The sequence below is a fragment of the Aspergillus sclerotioniger genome (genome assembly GCF_003184525.1).
Source record: "Aspergillus sclerotioniger CBS 115572 chromosome Unknown BO94scaffold_15, whole genome shotgun sequence".
Classification (NCBI taxonomy): Eukaryota; Fungi; Ascomycota; class Eurotiomycetes; order Eurotiales; family Aspergillaceae; genus Aspergillus; species Aspergillus sclerotioniger.
Genome location: NW_020291005.1, coordinates 880293 through 901593, shown reverse-complemented (window position 1 = coordinate 901593; position 21301 = coordinate 880293). Strand labels below are relative to the sequence as shown.

The 21301-nt window shown below is 53.3% G+C and overlaps 9 protein-coding genes across 9 annotated transcripts; 4 read left to right on the top strand and 5 right to left on the bottom strand.

Annotated features, from left to right (window-relative positions):
• Window positions 1-125: 125 nt before the first annotated feature.
• BO94DRAFT_575662 (GFA family protein) lies at window positions 126-919 on the bottom strand. Its single transcript, XM_025615091.1, has 2 exons — window positions 499-919; window positions 126-446 (listed from the first exon to the last, which is right to left on the bottom strand). The coding sequence occupies exons 1-2, from the start codon at window positions 823-825 to the stop codon at window positions 351-353; spliced, it is 423 nt and encodes a 140-aa protein (XP_025467212.1). The 5' UTR covers window positions 826-919; the 3' UTR covers window positions 126-350.
• A 676-nt stretch (window positions 920-1595) lies between these two features.
• BO94DRAFT_575661 (uncharacterized protein) lies at window positions 1596-2956 on the top strand (the record flags this gene model as incomplete). Its single annotated transcript, XM_025615090.1, has 3 exons — window positions 1596-2321; window positions 2391-2739; window positions 2790-2956. Coding segments are annotated over exons 1-3 (1218 nt in total), but the record flags the coding sequence as incomplete, so codon positions are not given.
• Window positions 2957-2966: 10 nt separating this feature from the next.
• On the top strand, window positions 2967-3746 carry BO94DRAFT_535764 (uncharacterized protein). Its single transcript, XM_025611857.1, has 2 exons — window positions 2967-3524; window positions 3585-3746. The coding sequence occupies exons 1-2, from the start codon at window positions 3012-3014 to the stop codon at window positions 3690-3692; spliced, it is 621 nt and encodes a 206-aa protein (XP_025467210.1). The 5' UTR covers window positions 2967-3011; the 3' UTR covers window positions 3693-3746.
• Window positions 3747-5307: 1561 nt separating this feature from the next.
• BO94DRAFT_87941 (kelch repeat protein) lies at window positions 5308-7609 on the bottom strand. Its single transcript, XM_025617724.1, has 5 exons — window positions 7264-7609; window positions 7122-7205; window positions 6312-7071; window positions 5915-6259; window positions 5308-5869 (listed from the first exon to the last, which is right to left on the bottom strand). Exons 1-5 carry the CDS (start codon window positions 7343-7345, stop codon window positions 5377-5379), a joined length of 1764 nt encoding a protein of 587 aa, XP_025467209.1. The 5' UTR covers window positions 7346-7609; the 3' UTR covers window positions 5308-5376.
• A 697-nt stretch (window positions 7610-8306) lies between these two features.
• On the bottom strand, window positions 8307-8953 carry BO94DRAFT_586202 (uncharacterized protein; the record flags this gene model as incomplete). Its single annotated transcript, XM_025615749.1, has 4 exons — window positions 8307-8484; window positions 8535-8592; window positions 8640-8703; window positions 8813-8953. The coding sequence occupies 4 exons, from the start codon at window positions 8951-8953 to the stop codon at window positions 8307-8309; spliced, it is 441 nt and encodes a 146-aa protein (XP_025467208.1).
• Window positions 8954-9155: 202 nt separating this feature from the next.
• On the bottom strand, window positions 9156-11185 carry BO94DRAFT_493441 (uncharacterized protein). The gene is made up of 4 exons (XM_025609201.1): window positions 10807-11185; window positions 10452-10750; window positions 10225-10340; window positions 9156-10173 (listed from the first exon to the last, which is right to left on the bottom strand). Exons 1-4 carry the CDS (start codon window positions 11150-11152, stop codon window positions 9468-9470), a joined length of 1467 nt encoding a protein of 488 aa, XP_025467207.1. The 5' UTR covers window positions 11153-11185; the 3' UTR covers window positions 9156-9467.
• A 471-nt stretch (window positions 11186-11656) lies between these two features.
• BO94DRAFT_466732 (histidine phosphatase family protein) lies at window positions 11657-13173 on the top strand (the record flags this gene model as incomplete). The annotated part of the gene is made up of 3 exons (XM_025608177.1): window positions 11657-11986; window positions 12039-12949; window positions 13014-13173. 3 exons carry the CDS (start codon window positions 11657-11659, stop codon window positions 13171-13173), a joined length of 1401 nt encoding a protein of 466 aa, XP_025467206.1.
• A 1197-nt stretch (window positions 13174-14370) lies between these two features.
• On the top strand, window positions 14371-16291 carry BO94DRAFT_467081 (putative MFS multidrug transporter; the record flags this gene model as incomplete). The annotated part of the gene is made up of 6 exons (XM_025608196.1): window positions 14371-14527; window positions 14578-14672; window positions 14736-15059; window positions 15111-15263; window positions 15309-15670; window positions 15733-16291. The coding sequence occupies 6 exons, from the start codon at window positions 14371-14373 to the stop codon at window positions 16289-16291; spliced, it is 1650 nt and encodes a 549-aa protein (XP_025467205.1).
• Window positions 16292-17856: 1565 nt separating this feature from the next.
• Window positions 17857-20915, bottom strand: BO94DRAFT_575656 (purine and uridine phosphorylase; the record flags this gene model as incomplete). Its single annotated transcript, XM_025615089.1, has 3 exons — window positions 19474-20915; window positions 18757-19440; window positions 17857-18696 (listed from the first exon to the last, which is right to left on the bottom strand). The coding sequence occupies exons 1-3, from the start codon at window positions 20833-20835 to the stop codon at window positions 17857-17859; spliced, it is 2886 nt and encodes a 961-aa protein (XP_025467204.1). The 5' UTR covers window positions 20836-20915.
• Window positions 20916-21301: the final 386 nt, after the last annotated feature.

Here is a 21301-nt window from a genome sequence, read left to right as displayed (position 1 = left end):
CATCGTACTAGGTACTACTATTCTATTTTTGTACTATCCCCCTGACAGGGCTGTCTGGCGAATGGTGAGATGTTTTAAGAGTTTAGGATGTGCTAAATATATTAGTAAGTGGCACTGATGATGTTGCATACTTGCATTGCGGAACCTGGTGAATTATATATCTTGGGGTCAGGTGATCGGCCTTGATACGAAACCACACTTTTTACTCCGGAAACAACCAAAGGAATTCGCCCAAGTGAGTGTGAGTTCCTTGACACGTGTTCCTGCCAAGCCTGGCCATGAGTAGAGAAGTCACTGGCATCAGGACGCGAATGAATGTACAAAAAACCCATAACCAAACCCCCATTCCACTAATTGAACTCCGGCTTATATTCCCCTCTCCACGACCGACCATCCTCCTTTCTAAGCTTTAGCTTGTCAACATCCACGTCCTCAAACATACGAACCTGATCATAGTTAGCGTGGATTGGTCTGATATCAAACAGCACCGTGACTCACATTGACACAAACAAACGGAGGATCCGGGTCCGGCAGCTGGACAAAGCAGCTGCTGCCACACTGCCCGCAAAACCGATGCCGAACCTGCTTGCTGTTGAACCGGTGATCTTTCAGCACCTCCTCGCCCTTCTCGAGGGTGAAGTCTTTGGTATTGGGATACACGAGCAGATAGCCGTTTCGGGAGCAAATCGAGCAGTTGCAGTTCATGACCGGATACTCGTGCAAAGGTGGGGAGAGGGTCACGGTGAACCGCACGGCACCGCAGTGGCAGTTGGCCTTGTGGGCACTGCTCTCGTTGGTCGGGGTGGGTTGAGGATTGTACGACATGGCGGTGGTTGATCTGATTGGTGATCGGGTTATACTATTGTAGACAAGTTTCACACAAGGTCCTCGGAGAGATAGCGGTCTTATAAAACTCTGGCTGTCAGCCTTGCGCTCGCTTACTGTGCTATTAGCTAACTCGCTAGTTTGTTAGCTGGCTATCTGACTCCAGGCGTGGTGACTCCGAGTCACATGACCATCAGCGTGAGGCATCCTGATTCCTGGAAGGGGCAGGTGATTCGGAGACTACTGACCTTTTGATTCGTTTGATTCTCCAGGTTTCATTCTGCTCCATTCTACTGGGCGGGCCGCTGGCTTCCCGCGCGGGGCACAGGAGGATGCGTCTGCCTTGTTGTCGGCTTGTCGCAACGCTGCGCCACAAAGCTGTCGATCCTGCCAGCAAGGATGTAGCTAACACTGATCTTGGTTTGGTCAAGCTCTCTTAAATGATCGATCTGGTTACTCAACTCAGGTTAGTGCGCCCAAGTCCAGGAATAAAGTTTGGAGTGGTCACCACTCAGTGACCAGTCCGAGGACGGGCTGTTAGGCATCCAGGCATCCAGTCATCCGTGCACTCACCCGGCCAGCCAATCACAACGCTCTGCCGGCCGCTCCGAACTACTTGCCGCATTGGGAAATCTGTGCGAGGCGGCGCTGAGGAGGCTGACGATGCTGATGGGAGGGTTCTGTATTGTTACAAAAGCCAGCGAGTCCCATGAACAACATCCTCACTCCTTCGCACTCATCTTCACCTCATTCACATCCCTCCTTGAGATCTTCAAGCCACACCACACCAAGATGAGCTCACAAGGCCCCATTGGGAAACTGGCGCAGGGGGTCACCTCGAGCATTGGCTTCGTCTCCGAAGTCCACGGATACCGAAAAGCAAAAAAGGCCGCCCGGAAAGAGCGAGAGCTGGAGGAGCAGCAAGAGCAACCTCGAGAAACATTGCCCTCCCCCTCTCAGTCTCCCCCGCCACACACCGCATACCATCCAGAGGAGCAGGATCGAACCATCGCAGCCGAGTCCACCGCGCACGACGAAGTCGAGCGCACATGGCAACTCGACGAAGCCCAAGACGCCCTCGTCGAACAGCAGAAGCCTCGCAAAAGCAAAGGTGGAGTCGCCAACCCGGACAAAGTCATCGCCGCCTTTCTCCAACGCCGGCCTCCCCCGGATGCAGTATTTTCAGTGGCAGACAACATGTATCCTCGACCCCGACTCACATACCCCGTGGCCATCCCGCAGCGCCGTCCGAAAGATAAGTCGCGAGGTTTTATCCACGCGTACGCACTGGAGTTGCAGAACCTGGGGATTGATCAAGACACATGGTTTGATTTCATCGACACGTTCAGTGAGGCCAGTCTGGCGAATCCTTGGATCAATGCGCTGAATTTGGCCTCCCTGGCGGCTTCGCCGTTGCCGTCTTTGATATCCACGGCGATTTCAACGGCAATCATGGTTGCGACGACGGTGGCGATTGAGACACAGGGTCGCTATCGGTAAATCCCTCCTTTTGTTCTTGCACATTGATAAATTGAGGAACTATACTGATCACTCATTCGAATCAGACAAAACAAAGCTCTGGACCGACTGAACGACGAATTCTTCCGTCCTCGGGGCCTCTACTGCCTCGTCATGACCTGGGACCCGACCTCTTCCAGCGCGCGCACCAACGTCGACGTCAACACCACCATCCAAAACACATTGAACAGCCAGGGGAAGATGTCGCACAAATTCCAGTATTCCAACGGGGTGACCAATGGAATGGAGTCCATTCCGACCGCCGAACTGATCTTCCCGGGTCTCGACTATCTCGCGACGGCCACAAAGGACGAGCAGAAGGGATTTAAGAAGAAGATGGAGCGCGGCAAGGGGTTCCTGGATGATTATATGGATCGGAGAGCGCAGGCCAAGTTTGTGAGTATCGCTCCACTTCTCTTGGAGGATTCAGTATTGACGCGGCCAAGATGGCCGAGAACCCAACCAGCCATCTCACCCAAGCCGGCAAACCCAAGTTCGCTTCCAAATTCGCCGATCCAACCCATTCCGTGCACAGCTTTTTATCCGGAGGCATGATGGGAGGAGCTCAACAAAGCCGGGGCTTTGGCCGGGGTGGAGTGGGCCGGGATCGAGGACTGGGAGGACTGGGAGGGCGAGGGGGTGGTGGTGGTCTTCTTGGGCTGGTCAATATGGCCGCTCAGGCGGTTTCTGACCATCGCCAACATAAAGCCGGCGCCACCAACCGTGCGAATCCCCCAGCACCGTATGGTGGTCAGGACGTGAGGTCCTATGGGGAATGCGAACGACATCAGCAAGACCAGTATCCACAAGCCAGTGGCACTAACGCGAGGTATTATGATGAGCGCGAAGGGCAACAGCACTACTATCAACAATATCCACAAGCCAATGGCGCTGATGCGAGGTATTATAATGGACGCGCGGAACATCAACCAAACCAAAACCACTATCAACAAGCCGGTGGCCCTGACGCGAGGTATTACGATGAACGCGCACAGCACCAACAAAACTACTACGAACAAGCCGGTGGTGCTAACGCGAGCTATTATCATGGACATGAAGGACAGCAGCCATACCAGGCACGCCCGTACCAGCCCCAGCCATACCAGCAACAAGAACAATACCAACAAACCAGTGCAGGTGCAGGTGCACGGGGTCTAAGTCTGAAGAGCCTGTTCAGTTCGGTACGTGTTTATCTCCATCGAACCCAATTGCGAGAGGGAACAAGACTAATATTCGCACAGAAAGTGCTCTATCTCATGGTCGTCAACATGCCGACAGAAGAAGAGATGGCTCAAGCACAACGGTTGACTGCGAACTGGAACCTCCAGGGTCAGCAGCAACGGTTCTGATCCATTATTATAATGATACATACCGATAGAGTAGCGTCTTGAGATTTAGCGTGTTCAATCCGTGGTTACTAAGCGTTTCCATTGAAGCCCAATATCATATCTGCCCCTGTATATCCACAACAGTAATCCACATACCTACCTGTCTATATAGTCTGATAACTACTTCCACGCCAACACCTCCCCCTGCACCGCCACATACCACGCATCCTCGGTCCCCGCCCACCTCCTCGCCACCTCAATCGCCTCCTGAATCTCCCCCTCCGTGATCCCCGCCTCCCTCCAACTCCCATACAACGGATCCCCAGGCGTCAACTGACTCTCCGCCCGAGCAAGCAACCACTCCCTCTTCTCCCTGCCAAAGAACGTAGTCGTATCCGTCCCCACCTCTACCTTCCCCCCATCCACATCAAACCCCGCCCGTCTCAACAACCCCGGCATTCCCCCCTCCCCAGCCCCAACCCCATCCCATCCCCACTCCCATCCCCATTCCCCACCCTCCCAGCCACCGCCCTCTTAAACCCCCCAACCCAACACCTCTCCATCTCCTCCCCCACCGCACCCTCACCCCCACGGGGAAAAAACCCCTGCCAAACCGTATCCCTCACCGCCAACACCCTCTTCATCTCCGCAATCGCCCTCCCCGCATTCCCCACCCCCATGTACCCCACCATCTGCGACGAAAAGACCACATCGAATGATTCATCCGGAAACGGTAACCCCGAGAGAACATCCCCTTGCAGGAAGGAGATATTTTTTGGCCCATCCACAAGGGATTGGGCGTGGGTTAGCACGGTAGGGGAGATATCCACCCCGATGGTTTTTCCTTGGGGTGAGTGTTGGGCTAGTCCATGGGTGATGGTGCCGGGGCCGCAGCCGATATCAAGGATGTGGGAGGTTGGGAGGAGGTGGGGGAGGAGGAAGGAGGCGGTGGTGGGGGCGGTGCGGAGGTGTTGCGTGCTGAGGGTTTGGGGGTGTAGCCTTGGGTGTAGGGGTTTTTTGTTGGCATGTTGGTGGGGTGGTGGTTGTTGTTGTTGATTGGAGGGAGGGTTGCAGGTAGGGATGTGTGTGTATGTGTGTGTGTGTGTGTGTGTGTGAGGGGGAGGTTGGACGGGATAGAATGGGAGACTGGGTAGGGCATCCGTGTGGCTATTTAAGCGTTATGGGGATGTAGGTTGTTCCGTGAGCTGGAATGAAATACGGGGGAGCCAATGGGATGGGAGGGAGTGACTCGCTGTTTGGGACGAAAATAGGACAGCTAGCTATGGACTAACTGGAGTACTGTGGCCCTGTTCATCCAGTCATGGTTGGTGTCAGGCCCCCCATGTTCTGGGTGTAGAATGGTCATTAGTGTGGTTGCAGGGATCCCTTGTACGGATGAGCGGAACTAATGGAGGGTATTTGTGGCAGCACTATAACGGGAGGGTTCCAGGAAATTCCTCAGATCAGTCTCAGTCTGGACTCCCGGAGTGATGTGGGACAAGATACGATCATCAGACAGCTCGGCTTTATGTCTCGGAGATCCGGTTGGGGAATAGCGGGACACTAAGGCTGGATAAGGAATGCGCTAACCCGGAGCTGGTAAGCAGCTCGTAACGGTCATCTCAAAGAAACACATACGAGGTACGTAGTGGCATAACAAAGTGGCATAACAAAGTGGACTGATATACCCAACCCGTGGTATCCATCATTTTTTCTCAACTATCCCATCACCATCCATCTCCGCTATATCAGGTGTCTTGTGCCACATGTCTCCCTCCGCTTCGGCAATCGGTGCCCTGGAGATCGTATCCGGTCCCAGCTCATGTCTCTCCTGATTCCCACTGAGCTCTGCTAATCGGTCTTGAGATGCTGGACTCGATGGATACGCGACGGCAGAGTCTGAGACTGCAGGCTGGGCGCGTTTGCGTTTGATCAAGAAAAAAGCCAGTCCCGCAATGGCACTCGCTCCAGCGACCGCCCCGATGGTGGCGCCAGCAATGCCGCCTTTGGACAACGCGGTGCCCGTGGAGCTGCTGCTGTTGCTGGCTGACGCCGAGGTCGACGTCGCATTGGCGGCGGCTGTGGCGGCAGTTGATGGACTGGCTGTAGAGGTGATGACTGCTTTCTCAAACATCGTTGCCAACGCGGTGTTGTTGAATCCGTTGGCCGGTTGGGTGACATTAGCTCCGCCCGTAGAACTACACACATTAGCAGACACCCTACAGAGGCATATGACAACTTACCTTCCACCAATTACGTCAGTAATCGCGGAGGTGAGCGTGTACTCCGATGTATCTGCAGCGTTGTAGTCGGTGAGCCAGGTGTGGTCGTTCAGGTCGAAGATCGCGAGGCCGTTCTCGAATTGCCCTGAGTCGCAGTTCGCCGGCTTGGGCTCGTACTCGGAGCTATCAGTGGGAATGGTTCCCCCAACGACAATCATTGTATGGTTTCCCAGGAGATTGCACGTATGCTTTTCGCGGAGGCTGCTGCCTTCGTTCACGCGGATCCATCGGAACGATGGCAGAGAAAGAACATACACGTCGCCGTCGGAATTGGCGGTGGTTGCTCCCATGCCGCCAAAGATGTAGCTATTTGAGAAATAAGTTAGTCTGGACAAGGACTGCATGGCAGCAAACGTACATGGAGAATGATGACCTGTCGGCCGCTGCCACTGTGATGCTGCAGCCTGCCATTCGCCAGGTGGGTACATCTCCCGTGCTTTGCTGCCTGTACCATGTCTGGTTCGCAATGTCATACAGCGTGATGTATTCCATGGGGTTATGGTGGGATGTGTTTGTCTGTTCCGCACACAGCAACGATAGCTTACTCCCAACAGGATACTTGTATCCACCAAAGGCTACCAGCAGTCCTTCGTCGCCAACATCTTCCAGGATATTGACGTACCCTGCTCCGATGGTCCCATAATTGTTCATCTCCTTCGTCGACAGATTGGACCAGGTCAGCGTGGACTGATCCAGGCTCAGCAATCCACTGACGATCTGCACATCTGCGCCAGCGGTTCCATAAACGTTCGGGTTGCCACCGGGGTCTTCGACTCCCCCGAGGTAGTACGCTTTGTTCTGCGAATGCGATACCACGGCACCTCCTTCCACCAGACGCACGTACGGCACGCCACCGAACCCATCGCGGGTCCAGTTGTTATTCTGAATGTTGTACTTCCACGTCTCGATAGGCGCTACATCCTTGGGTCCATCGCGACCACTGATATAGCCGCCGTAGAAGTAGAGGTTCTGGCCATCGTTGAACTGGGATCCTTCATCAAAGAAAGTCGGATATCCGTCGGGATCGGATGCATTATACGGCTTGTCGATGTGCGTGAACAGATCCGAGTCCGTATTCGAGAAGGACTTGGAGACGTCGACAGACTGCAGATCCCGGACTGGGAGGTATTAACGTTGGCCAGCGACCACGCAAGGATGTCCAACATACTCGCATAGGCCGAGATAGTATTGTTATCTTCTAGATAGCGAAACTCTCCACCATCGATGAACAAAGTCTGGTTGTTAATGATTGCTGAGAAGGGAATCAGCGGACGTTGAATCGCGACGGAGCCGAGAGAGGCCCAACTCACAAGAATGAAATGTCCGCGTGCAATACTTGCGCGCGACTGCGAGGGAATTGCATAGTAGGAGAATCTGCGCCAGGACCTTCATCGTGAGGCCGGAGACCAACTGTGGACTCCTTCAAACCGCGACCACCACAGAGTGAAACGGTCATGAGTGAGTGTCCGAAGAAGACGAAGAGGACGAAAGACGGGGGAAGAGGTCCATCAACTCCTGAGGAAGATTTAGCCCCCAAGTGGATGCGCACCGACGGAGGCCATGCAGCGTAGCCTCGTCCCTCAGCCGCGATCGGCGGTGGATAGGGATGGGCATTGGCCGCCATCAGCATCTCCGGTATGACAACGAACGGATGAAAATCGTCGGAAAAGTACTTCCCCTACGGGCATCGACATCGATACTCCGGAGTATGATTCCGCCATTTGACAGGGTAGAGAACCACTATCTGACTTTCCAGAGACCCTGGTTGCGGAGAGTGTCGGAAGGGGAATTCGCTGATTTGATCCTGGTCATTTCGGAAAGCTTGGCACGGCGCTATTGCCAGCCAATCTCCGCCTTAGCGGTCGGGCATCCAACATCAGCTGCCATCCACGTGCGCGTCCTGCGTCCGACCACGCTCGGCTAACCCGATCCTGCAGCCATCCAACCAATCATCCGGTAGCGTCGGATAGCCTGATAAGGAGATTGTTCCGAACCCCCGCACTTACGCTCATCAAGAGGGGCCTTCATCCGGCCCGGGTTTTTGCAAAGGTGGGGGGGGGGGGGGGGAAAGAAGAAAAGTTCCAAGAGATATAGAGAGGGAGGGAGGGAGAGAGTCAACAGAGTGTTCGAAACATTCTTTAAAAAAGGAAATACAAGCCGGTAGATGAACCAAAACGCTATGTCAAGTAAAGATATTTCCCGCCCCCCGAATAGGAAATACCCTCCAAAACACTCCCCCCCAGACACTCTGTATGTATAAATCCGAGTAATCATCAATCCTGCCTTCTCCATCAGAGCATACCACTGCTCTCACGTCCACTCCATCGACGCCAGAGATATCATCGCAGACACATCAACTTGGGTGGCATGCCGATTTCTCGGGCATGGATTGCATTAATATGAAGCGGAGGATGTCGGTGTTCATCGCCTTCTGGAGGGTATCTTGGTATTTGGTGGATTGGAGGAAGCCGGGAAGGGCCCAGATCACGCGGCCGATGCTTCCGACAATGGCCGTGGAATCAGCGATTGAGCTAGAAGGATGAGCGAGGGGAGGTATGAGCGGGTGATGTTCGCGGCCAACATGTTGATGGCGACTTTTTGGATGGTGTTGACGGAAGCAAGGTAGCGGGGGATTCGGCCTGGGGAAGGCGTGAGAATAGAAAAGGGGTGGAGTGAGAGAGCTCACCTAACAAGGTCGTTGCTGAGTTTGTCTTCGCGACTAGTTGTTCCGTGGTCACAGGCTCTTTGCTCTCGCTGAGTGTTGAATAGCCTTAGGTCAAGACTAACTCTGACTAGGGTAGGTTGCAGATGCTGATACCCAAATATATGGCTGCCGTAAAAATCCCTTCATCAACGTACCAGGTAGGGAATACTCTGCATCATGTCCTGCAGAGACTCGAGAGAGCAGGACAGGTTGCGGAGGGTGCCAATGATGGTCTTCCGGGTTGCTTCACCGCCATTCTCAACGAGAGACTGGACTTGCGCAACGACTTGATACATTGCGAAATTGATAGCCTCGCGTCTGGAGCAGGGAGAAATCAGTGGGTCGATCAGATCTGTCCCAGTCGGAGGCTCTGAGGGCTGTGTGATATAGACTGATTTTATGTGACCTGAGGCACAAGCGTTGGCAAGACACAAGGCTATCAATGTTTGGAAGCGTGTTAGTGCGAAGCCATACTGGTGGCTAGGAGATCCTTGCTGAGAAATGGGAGCCGAGTGGCCTCCGTCCCGGCTTCTAATTGGTGGTTCTGAAGGCTTATATGAAACTATTGACAAAAAGCGTTAGCGCGGAGTAATACCAAGTAAACCAAGTCAGGCGAGCTGGCGAATGAATGCACAATGAATCGGCTCGAAAACGCTTGACTGAACATGGGGATTTAGGACTCACAACTGCGCCTTCTAGAATTGGAATAACAACCCAGATCTTCTGTATTATTGTCGTCCGTCTTGACCGCCTGTTTGAATTCGATTGCAATTGCCAGCAGCCTAATTGTGACAAGTGTATATGTCAGTTCTATGCATCATGTTCCAACGCTTGTTGCCTTTTTACTTCGTTCCATAGGGCTTCCGGTTGGGGGCAAGCGGGCTGATAAATGAACAAGAACCCTTCCAACACAGGCAGCACGGTGTCCCATTCCATGAGCGACAATTGCTCTGCGACCTCCGCGAGATGGGCCACAAACCACGCGCGACTCGCGCGCCCTTTGGATGCTATGCCACCAACGAAGAGCATCCAGAAGGATAAATCGGGTGCTATGCGTTGGATCTGGGGCAGTCCAGTTCTTAAGCGGCTGCGGAGAGCCATCACAACAGAACTCATGTATGGCAAGCCCCCAAATGTCTTGATCTCGACCATGGAATATACCAAAACTGACAGTCTTAAGCATTCATGCAGGTCCGATGCCATACAATCATGGGCGATCGACAATAATTGATGGATTGCATAAGCCAACCACTCGTTGAGAACGGGGATCTCGGTGGCTCCCATGGTGGACAGACAATGGGTAATTCGTCGGAACAGCCGGACGATGGTTCGTAGCGTTGGGTGAAGGGCCTCTGACCACGGGGAGTCAAAGAAGCGACCTCCAACCATAGTCAGATCTGCGGCATCGTTCATCGAAGGGAAGATATCCGAGCTCCCAAGGACTTCGCTTTTCCACCTCACAGACATGGGGAACACTGGTGTCGATATTTTGAGGGCCGCGCTCATGAAATCGGCACTGAAGAAATTCGTTAGAAGAGACTAAGCAAGGTTCTGGGTCTTGACTCACCAGTAGATCATCGAGACCGTCATCGGGTTCAACGCATCGAGACCACCCATTAGGTGAACCATCCTGATCAAGGCGCTCAGGTGGCAGTCCGCGGCTTCCAGATTAGCGTCTGCGGCCTAGGGCACAAGGTCAATCATTGGTTTTCACATTGCCCAGGAGGACTCTGGCTTGGTTGAAAGATACACGAGGGTCCCGGGCGATGGTCCTCGGGCAGCTCTGGTACCCACCTCTACACAAATTAAGTGCGTGATAATGAACAGTGTTGACTCGAGCAAGGCCTCGGTTGGGCTTTGCACCATAATCTGGAGTTGCTTGAGGGTTATTGCCCGAAACTTCAGAGAATCTCGCTGCGCCTTTTGCACGGTGGGACTGGACTGGGGCAGGGATCCTCGACCGGCTCGGTGGATGGCACTGGTCGACAGAATGATGTGCAAGAGGGCCGGCTGCCCAATGGCCTGTTGCAACCACCATGCGCCCATGCCCGTGGCACCAAATGGGTAGATTGACCTGGAGCACTGGGTCCTGTCTACCGGGCCATTAGCATTTCTTATCCGGTGCCCTTCCGAGCGAGAAGATCCTTACAGTAGTGGAAATAATAACACATGCTTTCCGTCATAGAGTCGGCGAAGGAGGAGAAGAGGTCCAGTCCTCCGGCCTGCATGGCTCGATCCCACGACCAGATGGAAGGGTAGGTCGGCAAGGACGGGATGGAGGCCTTCAGCTTCTGCAGCCGCTTTTCCTTCTTGGACCGGTAGTGTTGTCTCTTGAGGAAGGCTTGCTTTCGTTTGGCCACGGCGTGAGCTTGGGACGACTCATCCTGGTAATCGATAAACATGAAGGTCTCCTGCGTCTCGGAGAGATCGCTTGGGGACCCCGACGAGACGGGGGACGGCCATGGGGATTTGGTAATCCGCTCCATCGGGGGCATTCCAAAAGATTTCCAGAGGCAGGGGCAGAGAACTGCGGGGGAGTTGCATGAAGGTGAGGACGACGCTGCACTAGTCGCCCTCGCTAAGTCCCCACGTGACAACCCCCTCGCCGGTTCTCTGTCAGCAATCTGCAAGTCAGCAGTCAGCAGTCAGCAGTCAGCAAAGATCCTTGTTTTTGCCATGTTCGAGGAACGGCCCGCATATTATTTCGGGATGAGTGGATGGATGCTGCTGCTGCTGCTGTCAGATAACCAGGTTCCACCACGTGGGGGACTTCAGGGATATTCCTCTGGCCTGGCCGGAAACATCGCCGGCACGTGGGCGATCGTCGCAACGCTGTGGTGGTGTTGGTGGTGGAGGTGGTGGAGGTGGTAGATGGACACGCTGGGATCGGACGGTCGGCAAGGGGACCCAGAAATGAACACCACTACCCCCACATATAATTCCCCAGCATCCCGGCTACTGAAGTCGCCATGGCCAGCATCTACGAGGGCCTGCTCAACATGATCTCCGTGCTGGTGGCCTTGTTGTCAGTGGGGAACCCCGCCCGCGCGACCCGCGACTCGTTCTATCCGCCCCTCAACCACACTACCTTTATCACCAACGCCTCCCTCGGCACCTACGGCGGTATCTACACGGCCCCGGCCGACCAGGCCAGTCCTCCCACGGCGGAGAATGTCTACAATTATTGCTCCATGCCCCATCCCCGCGCCGAGACATACTCCCTTCCACCTCCCGTCGCCAACCAGTCCGTTTCCGCGCGGCTAGTCTACCTCGAGTACTTGCAGCGTCATCAGCGACGAACCCCCTATAACATTCTTCCGGGTGGCGAGGTACGTCTCATCCCATCGATGGAGAGAAAGTGACAGTTAATAACTGGTTTAGAATCAAGAATATCACTGCGACAACCTCCATGCCCATGTCTACGCCGCGCCGGCTTCCCAGGGGCCGGCTCCCATCCCCGTCTATGGCCAAACCTATTCCGATCCCTCCAACCCATTTTTAACAGCCTACGTCAATGGTTCATGTCAGTATCCACAGCTGACCATTGGAGGCTTTCTGGATGGCTATCAGCACGGTCGCGACCTTCGTGCCGTCTACGGTGATCAACTGCAGCTGATCCCTTTATCGCCGGACGAGGACAGTGGCAAAAAGGTCTGGTTACGGTCCAGCACATCGAACCTCACCCAAGGATCCGCTGGAGGCGTGCTGCGAGGCATTTGGCCGGACTATAGTGCGCCCCTACCACTACACCAACAGGCCTCCGGTGTCGACACGGTTGACCAGGGATTCTCTTGTGCCGCCCAGAGCGAGATTCTCTCCGCCATTGAGTCCACGGCAGAGTGGAACGCGCATTTGACCGTAACCAAGTCCCTGCGCAGTCAGCTGACCACCATGTTCGATGCGGATACCTCCAGCTGGACCTCGACATTTGATCATTTCGCGGACAATTTCCAGGCTCGCCTCTGCAATGGATACGAGCTTCCCTGTCGCATCCACAATGAGTCGCAGTGCGCGACTCGCGATCAGGCAGATGAGGTGTTTCGCGCGGGCGACTGGGAATGGAATTACTGGTGGCGACACAATGCCAATGCCACCCGTTATATCCAACTGGTGGAAGGCCTGTTTATCAGAGAGATCGTTCGCCATCTGGAAGCGGTCCAGCAAGGGACATCCGAGCTCGTGTATAGCCACAACTTCGTACACGATGGAGACCTAGGGCCTATCCTCGGCGCATTGGGCATCAAGGCACTACGGTGGCCTGGAATGGGATCGAACATTGCGTTTGAGATCTGGTACGTGTTATCTCTATCCATCTCTCTTCGTTTCGATGATTGAGTTTTTGGCTAAAATCCATAGGCAAACATCCAACTCCGAACTCTACGCCCGTGTGTTGTATAGCGGACGCGCAATCGAAACCATCTACGGCACCCTGGATTGGATACCACTGTCCTCCTTGATCAGCATCCTGAAACCGTACATTCCGGACGACATCATCGCCATGTGCCAGAATAGCTGAGAATTATCGAAATAGATGACGTCAATAACTGTACAGGACAGTCAATCTTGGCAGCAATAGCAATAGACCCCATCTGAGCAACACTGCGGGAATTCCCCATGACAGCACACGGCCTGGGAGCAGGGCGGCGAGCAGACATAGCAGGCTTAAGGGCGTCAGTATAGTCTCATCTGCGCGTCCTGGAAGGAACGTAGCACGTACAGTTGTCGGTCTCTGCTAGCACCCTTTGAACCGGCTCGATCGCGTCGACCTTGGAGTTCGTCTTGAGGCTCCTTGTCCAAGCTATTCATCTTAGTTGTATCCCCACAGAAGGTAAACGCGAGCTTACGTATGGTGCGGTGATGGTCTGCATTAACCGTCAGGACGCTCAACCCCACAGTCCAGAGATAGACTGTCTTCATTCTTCTTGTTGGTTTGCCGTGAATGCCATGGAGGAGGAAGAGATTAACAGAATCTCCCGCTGAGATATATCTTCCTCCCATGGTCAGCTGCAGCCATCATTCGACCCGCGGGCATCTTGGCTGCATATCATCTGGCAGAGAGACCATTGATCCCACCTCATCACCTGATCGGAGATATCCCGGAGTAAGTCCGGATATATCCCGGTAGCATTAGTGTACGGCCACAGGCATCCACATGTCACATGTCTTCCGGGGACTTTTCCTTCCGGGGACTTTTCCTTCCAAGTCCCGGGTCTCGATCGCCTCGTCCCCATCGGCACGTCGGGCCCAACTCTTTCCCGACCCATGCACCTGTCCAATACCCACACTGCCAATCATGCAGCCTGCATAACTGACACATCGCTCGTCTCCACCCGACCGTCATCGATTCCAGACAGTCAGTCAGACAGCGCGATACGGGGATGCCATGCGTCACTACTGTACCCAGTACCCACGGACTCCGACCGTGGCTACCACGTCTCCTCCCCCGACAGGAAAGATGGAAGCTTCGCGGCACGCCCGATCGTGATCGACCCCCATGATTGGCCCCGATACCATTTATCAACGCCTCAACCGGTCGCAATCCTGGTCGACCTCGCGGCATAAGCACGGATTAGAAATGCGTCTCCGCCATCCCGAGCTTTGCTTCCCTTATCACATCATTCCCGCGCAGTCGCTCAATGCCCAAGCAGAAAGGGTCCCGGGAGACTTATTCTTCCTCCCTTCAGACACGATCTATACTGCTTGAATACCTACCATGGCTGCTAATGAACGTCCAGAGTCGGTCTCGGAGGAGACTACACCTCTCTTGGGGTCGCCTCCGGACGATGGGGAGGATTCGCCGCGGGTTCGTGTGACTCGGCTGAGAGGATCAGCGATAATGACCGCGATGGGGTTGTTGCTGTTTATCATGAGTATGAAGCTGTTTAACTTGAACCCTGCGAATGAAGCTGAATTGCATTAGCAACCAACATGTCGATGATGACTACCGCGCAATCTGATATCGCTGCCGATCTGGATGCTTTCTCCGAGACGACATGGTTCAATTCGGCCTTTCTTGTATGTCCGATCGCTTTCCCTACTTGTGCGTCGAGGCTTCTGTGCTAATGCCATGCTCGTTAGATTGCCATGTCCAGTCTCACTCCTCTCTCCGGTCGACTATCCGAGATATTTACCCCCCGAGTCTATATCCTTTTCTCATGCACGCTGCTATCGATCGGCCTATTCGTGACGGCAGCGGCTCCAACACTGGCGGTTTTCCTTCTAGGAAGAACACTCACAGGATGCGGTGCTGGCGGGCAGATGGTCATCGCGTTTGTCCTGACGCTAGATTTGACAAGCAAAAAGCGCAGGGGCCTCTTCATCGGCTTCATCAGCGCCGGCATGACTATCGGCGTCTCCTCCGGTGCGGTGCTAGCCGGTCTCTTAACTCCAACTTTCGGATGGGTAAGTTCTCGTGAGAACTCCATGTAGTGCTCTGTGGATGACACCAGGTAGCGCCTCATATTTTGGGTTCAAGCACCGCTTGCCTTACTATTGGGTCCAGTACAGTTCCTTGCGATCCCGAAACGTCCCGGCGACGAGCACCTGGGTGGACGCGTCCTACTGCAGAAGCTGGCGAAGGTTGATTATGCCGGAGCGCTGACGTTGGTAAGAGCGATCTATTGAGTGGTTGGCCAAGTCTAACCGTTACAGACCCTTTCCGTTTTCCTCCTACTTTCAAGCCTTGCTGCGTCGGAAATCAAAATGACCCCGATAGTCCTATCCTTCGTCTTTCTGGCTGTTTTCTTGTTGATCGAATCGAGATTTGCTGCCGAGCCAATCATTCCGATCGAGGTACTCAAAATGAGGAGCGTCCTATTCAGCTGCCTGGCAGGTGCGATCACGATGATGGCTCGCTGGGCCGTTCTCTTCTACTCGCCGGTATACGCACTTGTTGTTCGAAACTGGTCTCCGGCCTCCGCGGGGCTGATTTTGCTTCCCACCAATGCCGGATTCGGGTTGGGGGGGCTCTTGGTGGGATGGATCCATATCCGCAAAACGGGAAGCTATTACATGTAGGTGTTCTCCGTCCTCGCTCACCAACTCGAAACTAGCTGGCTTACTCACTGCGTTTCAGCTCGGGCCTCGTGTCTTTCTTGTTGTTCGCCCTAACGAACCTCATGTTGTCGGTGCTTTCCACGCCGGATTCTTCCACAACTGCCTATCTAGGCGCCGCCTTCTTGAGCGGCCTTTCCGTCGGGGCAGTCATGAACTATACTCTCTCCCATTTGTTGCATCTCACCAGTCCGGATATGCATTACGTCATCAGTGCCTTGTTAGGGATGAGTCGAGGCTTTGCCGGAAGCTTCGGGTCCTCCATTGGCGGGGGTTTCTTCCAGCGAGAGTTGAAGAGAGGCCTCGAGGCGGGATTCACGAAGCATGGGCTCACCGGCCGGGATGAGCTGATTCGCAAACTGCTCGGAAGTCCGGCGCTAGCAAAGAGCTTGACGGGCGTGGAAAGAGCAGTTGCTGTGCAAAGCTATGAGCAAGCGGTGAAGTTGCTGCTTCTGGGAGCCTGCGTGTTGACTCTGGCGGGTGCAGCTGCCCAGGCTGGGACTGGATGGGTGCCTTATAAGCAAGAGACACGAACGGATGACTTTGAAGACTTGGAGTCGACCCCTGAAAGAGTTCGTTAAACAGTCTCGGACCGCCAGATAGACATGCACCTTCGTGGTGTACGTGCAACCGTTGCTTAGATACTTGCGCTTCCGGCTGGCCCGATTTGCGCATCACACTTCTGGTAGCCTTTGGCCTGGTGTTTCTCGTTCGAGTACTGCGGGTGCTGGTCTATGAAACGATAGGCCCACATTTTGGATAGCTTGGGGGGCGCTTTGGTAGGATCCGGTTGCATGCGTTGAAGAATGGCCTCTGCCGCCGCCTTGATTAACTGCGGCGTCAGGGGCGTAACCTCTTGATTTAACGTATCAAGATGTTGGAACAGCTCCTGATACTGCGCGTCATCCAGGCGTAGATTGACGCGTTTTCGGGCACATCGGGATTGTCTGCCGATGATTCGACCGCGTAGCCGACTATAATTCAGGCCGAGATCACGCGCGAGCCGGCGCATGGAGACAATTTCATTCCGGGACTTTTTGTCATTGTACACGCGCACGGCTTCTTCATATTTAATTTCTTCTGCCTTGTAGCTGGACGCCATACCGATTTGTCAACGATGATGCGAGGTGGCCGTTGGATGGATGAAAATCGAGCACGGGCATCGTGCCACGCGTGCATGGCACGGTCGCTGTTGATGCGGATGCCTTGGTGCCTTGGTGCCTGAGGAGCTTGGCACCACAGCCGTCTAAAGTGCAGGGATCCTTACTTGTTGCTCTACAGGTAGTCAGAGTCCATAACACGTTGAAGTACAGCGTGCAAGTGTGCAGGACCTGCCCTTGTCTTTACCAGTTGATTGCTACAGCTCCATGAACCCCGTGCGTGTTCTCCGCACAGTGATTGAATAAGTAAATAGCATATATGGTACATACAGGCAACCGTACCTACCCGCTCGGCCCAGAGACTAGTGACAGTAAGCACAGCACAAAAAGTACAATTGTTCACAATTGTTCACTTTGTTCATTGTTCATTGTTCATTGTTCATTGTTCATTGTTCATAGATCTCAGATCGCTATTGTTAGATTTCTCGGCAGTTAATCTCTTTCAATATCAGTATTTATAGCGCCAACCCCACAGCTAAAAATGGCCTTGTACTACACTCCATCTACCTAGACGTAGTTATATTGAGGCTGCATTGCGGCGCTTACTCAACTCCCTGGGCACGGAATCACAACAATTCTATTTATCAACCTATAAGAGCAGGGATGCTTCAGACGATTCGCGGTCAGCCTTGCAGTCTTCATGTGGTATTCAGATGCAGTGAGGTCATTTACCCTCTTGGTCTGGCGTCCTATGATCATTCCAATCAGGAGTAAAGAATTCAGTCGAAAGATCGACCATTCTCTACTCTTACAACCTCTTTTACTACGTAGACATAAGTCACCACAGACAGTTGTCTTTGGAAAATTATACGTTTGTTAAAGTACATGTCAAATCCAGCCGCAGTCAAAGGATGAATTAACATAGATCATCATCTCCGGAAAACCCTCCGGAATGCCCGTCGTTTGTCACCTGTGACAGGTTTGGAGTCAGATCGTCTCCGTTTGGAAGGTCGCTTGTGAATGGGCAAAGCGGGAGAGGTTTCGGCTTAAGGTTGTTGTGCTGGTGGGGAATTTCGTGCTGTTCTCCAGTCGCTGAGACTGTCTGCCGAGGAGATGGTATCCGGGTGATCTGGACCCAAGAATTTGTAGCAGAGCTCTACGCAATTTTCCATCAGAGATAAGGCGTCTTCGGCCTTTCCCTGTAGTTCCCATAGGACGGCTAGATTGTTCATGCTGACTAGAGTATCTGGATGCTCTGGGCCCAGGACTTGCTTGCGGAGATCTAAGACTTGTATCTTTAGCGTTTCTGCTTCGTTCCATCGACCCTGATCTTGGTATATTGAGGCCAGGTTGCTCATGCTAGTAAGGGTCGGTGGATGTTCTGGACCCAGAACTCGCTTGTAGAGCTTTGTTACCCGCTCTCCTGGCTCTTCTGCCTTATCCCAATGTTCTTGATTCCAGTATGTTGAGGCCAGGTTGCTCATGCTGATGAGTGTAGATGGATGCTCTGGGCCTAGGACTTGCTTGCAGAGCGCCATCTCTTGCTTCTCTAGTTCTTCTGCTTCGTTCCATCGTCCCTGGTTCCGGTATGTGGATGCTAGGTTACTCATGCTGGTAAGGGTGGTTGGATGCTCTGGCCCTGAGACTTGCTTGCTGAGCTGTAGTATCTGCACCTCCAGCTCTTCTGCTTCTTTCCATCGTCCTTGTTCCAAGTATGTCGATGCTAGGTTGTTCATACTAGTAATGATAGATGGATGCTCTGGCCCTAGTGCTTGCTTGCGGAGCTCTACCATCTGCATCCCCATCCTTTCTGCTTCTTTCCATCTGCCATCGCTATACAAACATCCCCAGATATTCTCAATCAAGTGAATATGTTTCTCTTGGTTCTTTTGAAAGTCCGCTTATGCTGTTAGTGAAAGGGCATGCGGTAGGTATTGCCGCCACACTTTCCGATTGATGTGGTCCCTGCTTGGGAAAGCTTCGCTCAATCGGTCTGCAGTTTTCAAGATTTGCAGGCTGAAATGTCGGTTCTTTCTCATCCAGTCCCGAGTTGCGAGATGGACTAGTCGGTGTAAATTTAGAGAACGGTCCCCACTCTCTTCGCTAACAAAGGAGAACGCTTTGAGGGTGCCGATGGCCTCGAATTTCTCCTTGTTCGACATCGGCTGGGGAAGCAATGAACGTGGAATGCCGCGAGGATTGATGCAGGCCATAAATGACAGATAGTTCACCGCGAGTTGATTTGATCGCTGAATCTGCTGAAAAGATATGAACCAGGTTAAAGCCACGGGATTCTGGGCGTCTTTGTATCGCGTTTCATCCCCAAAGTCTTCACTCAATAAGTCAATCACATCGGGTTCCTGCTCCTGTAGCAGCATGAGGTAGTCAGAGAGGCCAATGTAGTTTGTATTAATGTACGCTGCCGCCTGGATGATTGCTAATGGGAGAAAGGCCAGTTGCTCAAGTAGAGTAGTGGCTGTATCGCGATCACTAGGTGAGATTCTGTCAACAAGTGAATTCTGTAGAATTTTCACGGCAGTCTCTGTGTCTGGTTCAGAGATTGTAATCACATGAGGTGAGGCTAGGTTCACGGCTATCTTCCGGCTGCACGTGGTGAAGATGATATGGCCCTGCTCGCATTAAGGCAGAAAATCCGTCAGTACTGGAGCATTGGTGTTATTCTTGCTCCACATCTCCGCATCATCTGCGTTATCAGAAAGAAGAAGCCACTTCCCAGCATTTCCCTGGCTGAGATAGGCTTTGACATTCTCTTTTGCCTCTGCCGGTTTTATGGCGGTCATTCCTAGCTTTGGGGCGATGCTCATGTATGCTTGTCCCACGCTCTCGTAGCTGGTACAAGAGACCCAGAAAATCGAGCACTCGGGGTCTACTGTTCGCATACGGTAAGCGAGTTCAAGTGCCACCTGTGTCTTCCCAACTCCGCCCAGTCCGCAGATAGCAACTCTGCCAGGTCCGTCTTGTTGCATGATCAATCCTTCAGCTCTGGCGATTTCTTCTTCCCGACCCACAAACCCCAGGTTCTTTCTAAAGGGGACCATCCAAACTGGTTCCCTTGGTTCAGGGGATGCCTTCTGGCTCCAGTAAATGGGAACCACTGACAGGAGGGCCTTCGCATAGGAAGCAGCAGCAAGAGCGGCATATCCTTGCCACTGTTTATGTTTGTGGGAATCACAGTAGTCACAGATTCCTCGAATAGCAAGTGACCGGAGTTCGTCCATGAGCCCAGCAGCCTCCATCTCAAAGCAGAGTATGTCTAGATCCTGAGCAATGGCATCTCGAGACTTGGCGTCTTTCATGACCTGATCTCCGGAAGCAATCAAGCCATAATGAAAATAAGGGGCATCGGTTCTCCGCTCGGGACGATTCACCAACTTGGTCGGATCACAAGCCGAGCAGTTGTGTTGGCTCTCCTCATGAGTGTATGTTGGTTGAAATAGCCAGTCGTCTTGCGGTCGCGAAAATTGCTCTCTCATTTCCTCCCGGTTGTGCAATACCTCCGTCAAGATTTCGTTAACCAGTCTCTTCCCGGTCATATAATCACTCTCCATTTGGGACATGGCCTTCAACAACACCGAGGGAGGTTTATTGAGCGACCCGGTATGCTGGAATCGTCCGTCACGCAGGGTCTTGCCATAGTCATATTGGATCACACCAGTTGACGTGGCTGTTGGCTTGCTGATCACCACGTCCCCAAGACGAATGTCAGCCTTTTGGCTCGGGACTCCACCTCCAATCCCCACCATCAATCCGAACCGGATATTCCGAAAGGTGGAGATGATATGTGAGACCACAGCTGTGGCGGAGATGGTCCCGTAGACCCCACCAGGCAGACAGGCCACCACCACATTGTAGCTGTTAACCCTCCCCAATGTGTAGACATTGTGGTCGGTCTCTGGCTGGGGGAGAGGAGGGTGAAGCTTGTCCAGCATGGCCTTGGCGGCTGCCAGTTCCAGCGGCAAGGCGCAGATCCATGCCACCGTATAGTCGTTGCGGGTGAAGGGCATTTCTTACAGTAGATATTCGAATTGCAGGGTAAATTCTCTTTGAGGCCATATCTACATTCGATGACACGCGTCGCGGAGAAGTATAACTGTGCTACGAGAGTTCCTCGAGAGAGTCGAGAGGGCGTATCGTCTCATCCTCGTCGGAATCGGAATCAATGCCTCCGACGTGTATCACGATTGGGCAGGAAGCTTTAGGCATCAACCATTCTCCCCCGAGGGAGGCCGAACCACCTGAGTAGTAGTTAATGACCTGCTTAAGGTCATGTCGCAAATGCGCTCATGCTGCAATGCTACCAGATTTGGGTGTATTTGGAGTGAAACTGGAGTTCTGCAGGGGATGGTTCCCCGTACTGTCATGCGATGTAACTACTATAAACAATCGGATATAAACAATCGGAGGTTCGAGAAGTCAACAGTGCGTGTAAAATGCACTAGGCTGCATATGACTACCTTAATAAGTGTAGCA

Excerpts from the sequence above, each read along its gene's own strand:
- BO94DRAFT_575662 (XM_025615091.1), bottom strand. The coding sequence starts at position 825 with ATGTCGTACAATCCTCAACCCACCCCGACCAACGAGAGCAGTGCCCAC. Across the intron at positions 447-498 it reads CTCCGTTTGTTTGTGTCAAT|GTTCGTATGTTTGAGGACGT; the intron begins GTGAGTCACGGT and ends AACTATGATCAG.
- BO94DRAFT_535764 (XM_025611857.1), top strand. The coding sequence starts at position 3,012 with ATGGCCGCTCAGGCGGTTTCTGACCATCGCCAACATAAAGCCGGCGCC. Across the intron at positions 3,525-3,584 it reads TGAAGAGCCTGTTCAGTTCG|AAAGTGCTCTATCTCATGGT; the intron begins GTACGTGTTTAT and ends ATATTCGCACAG.
- BO94DRAFT_87941 (XM_025617724.1), bottom strand. The coding sequence starts at position 7,345 with ATGAAGGTCCTGGCGCAGATTCTCCTACTATGCAATTCCCTCGCAGTC. Across the intron at positions 7,072-7,121 it reads TACTATCTCGGCCTATGCGA|TCCGGGATCTGCAGTCTGTC; the intron begins GTATGTTGGACA and ends AATACCTCCCAG. Across the intron at positions 5,870-5,914 it reads ACTGACGTAATTGGTGGAAG|TTCTACGGGCGGAGCTAATG; the intron begins GTAAGTTGTCAT and ends TAATGTGTGTAG.
- BO94DRAFT_493441 (XM_025609201.1), bottom strand. The coding sequence starts at position 11,152 with ATGCCCCCGATGGAGCGGATTACCAAATCCCCATGGCCGTCCCCCGTC. Across the intron at positions 10,341-10,451 it reads CGCACTTAATTTGTGTAGAG|GCCGCAGACGCTAATCTGGA; the intron begins GTGGGTACCAGA and ends CTTGTGCCCTAG. Across the intron at positions 10,174-10,224 it reads ACGGTCTCGATGATCTACTG|TGCCGATTTCATGAGCGCGG; the intron begins GTGAGTCAAGAC and ends GAATTTCTTCAG.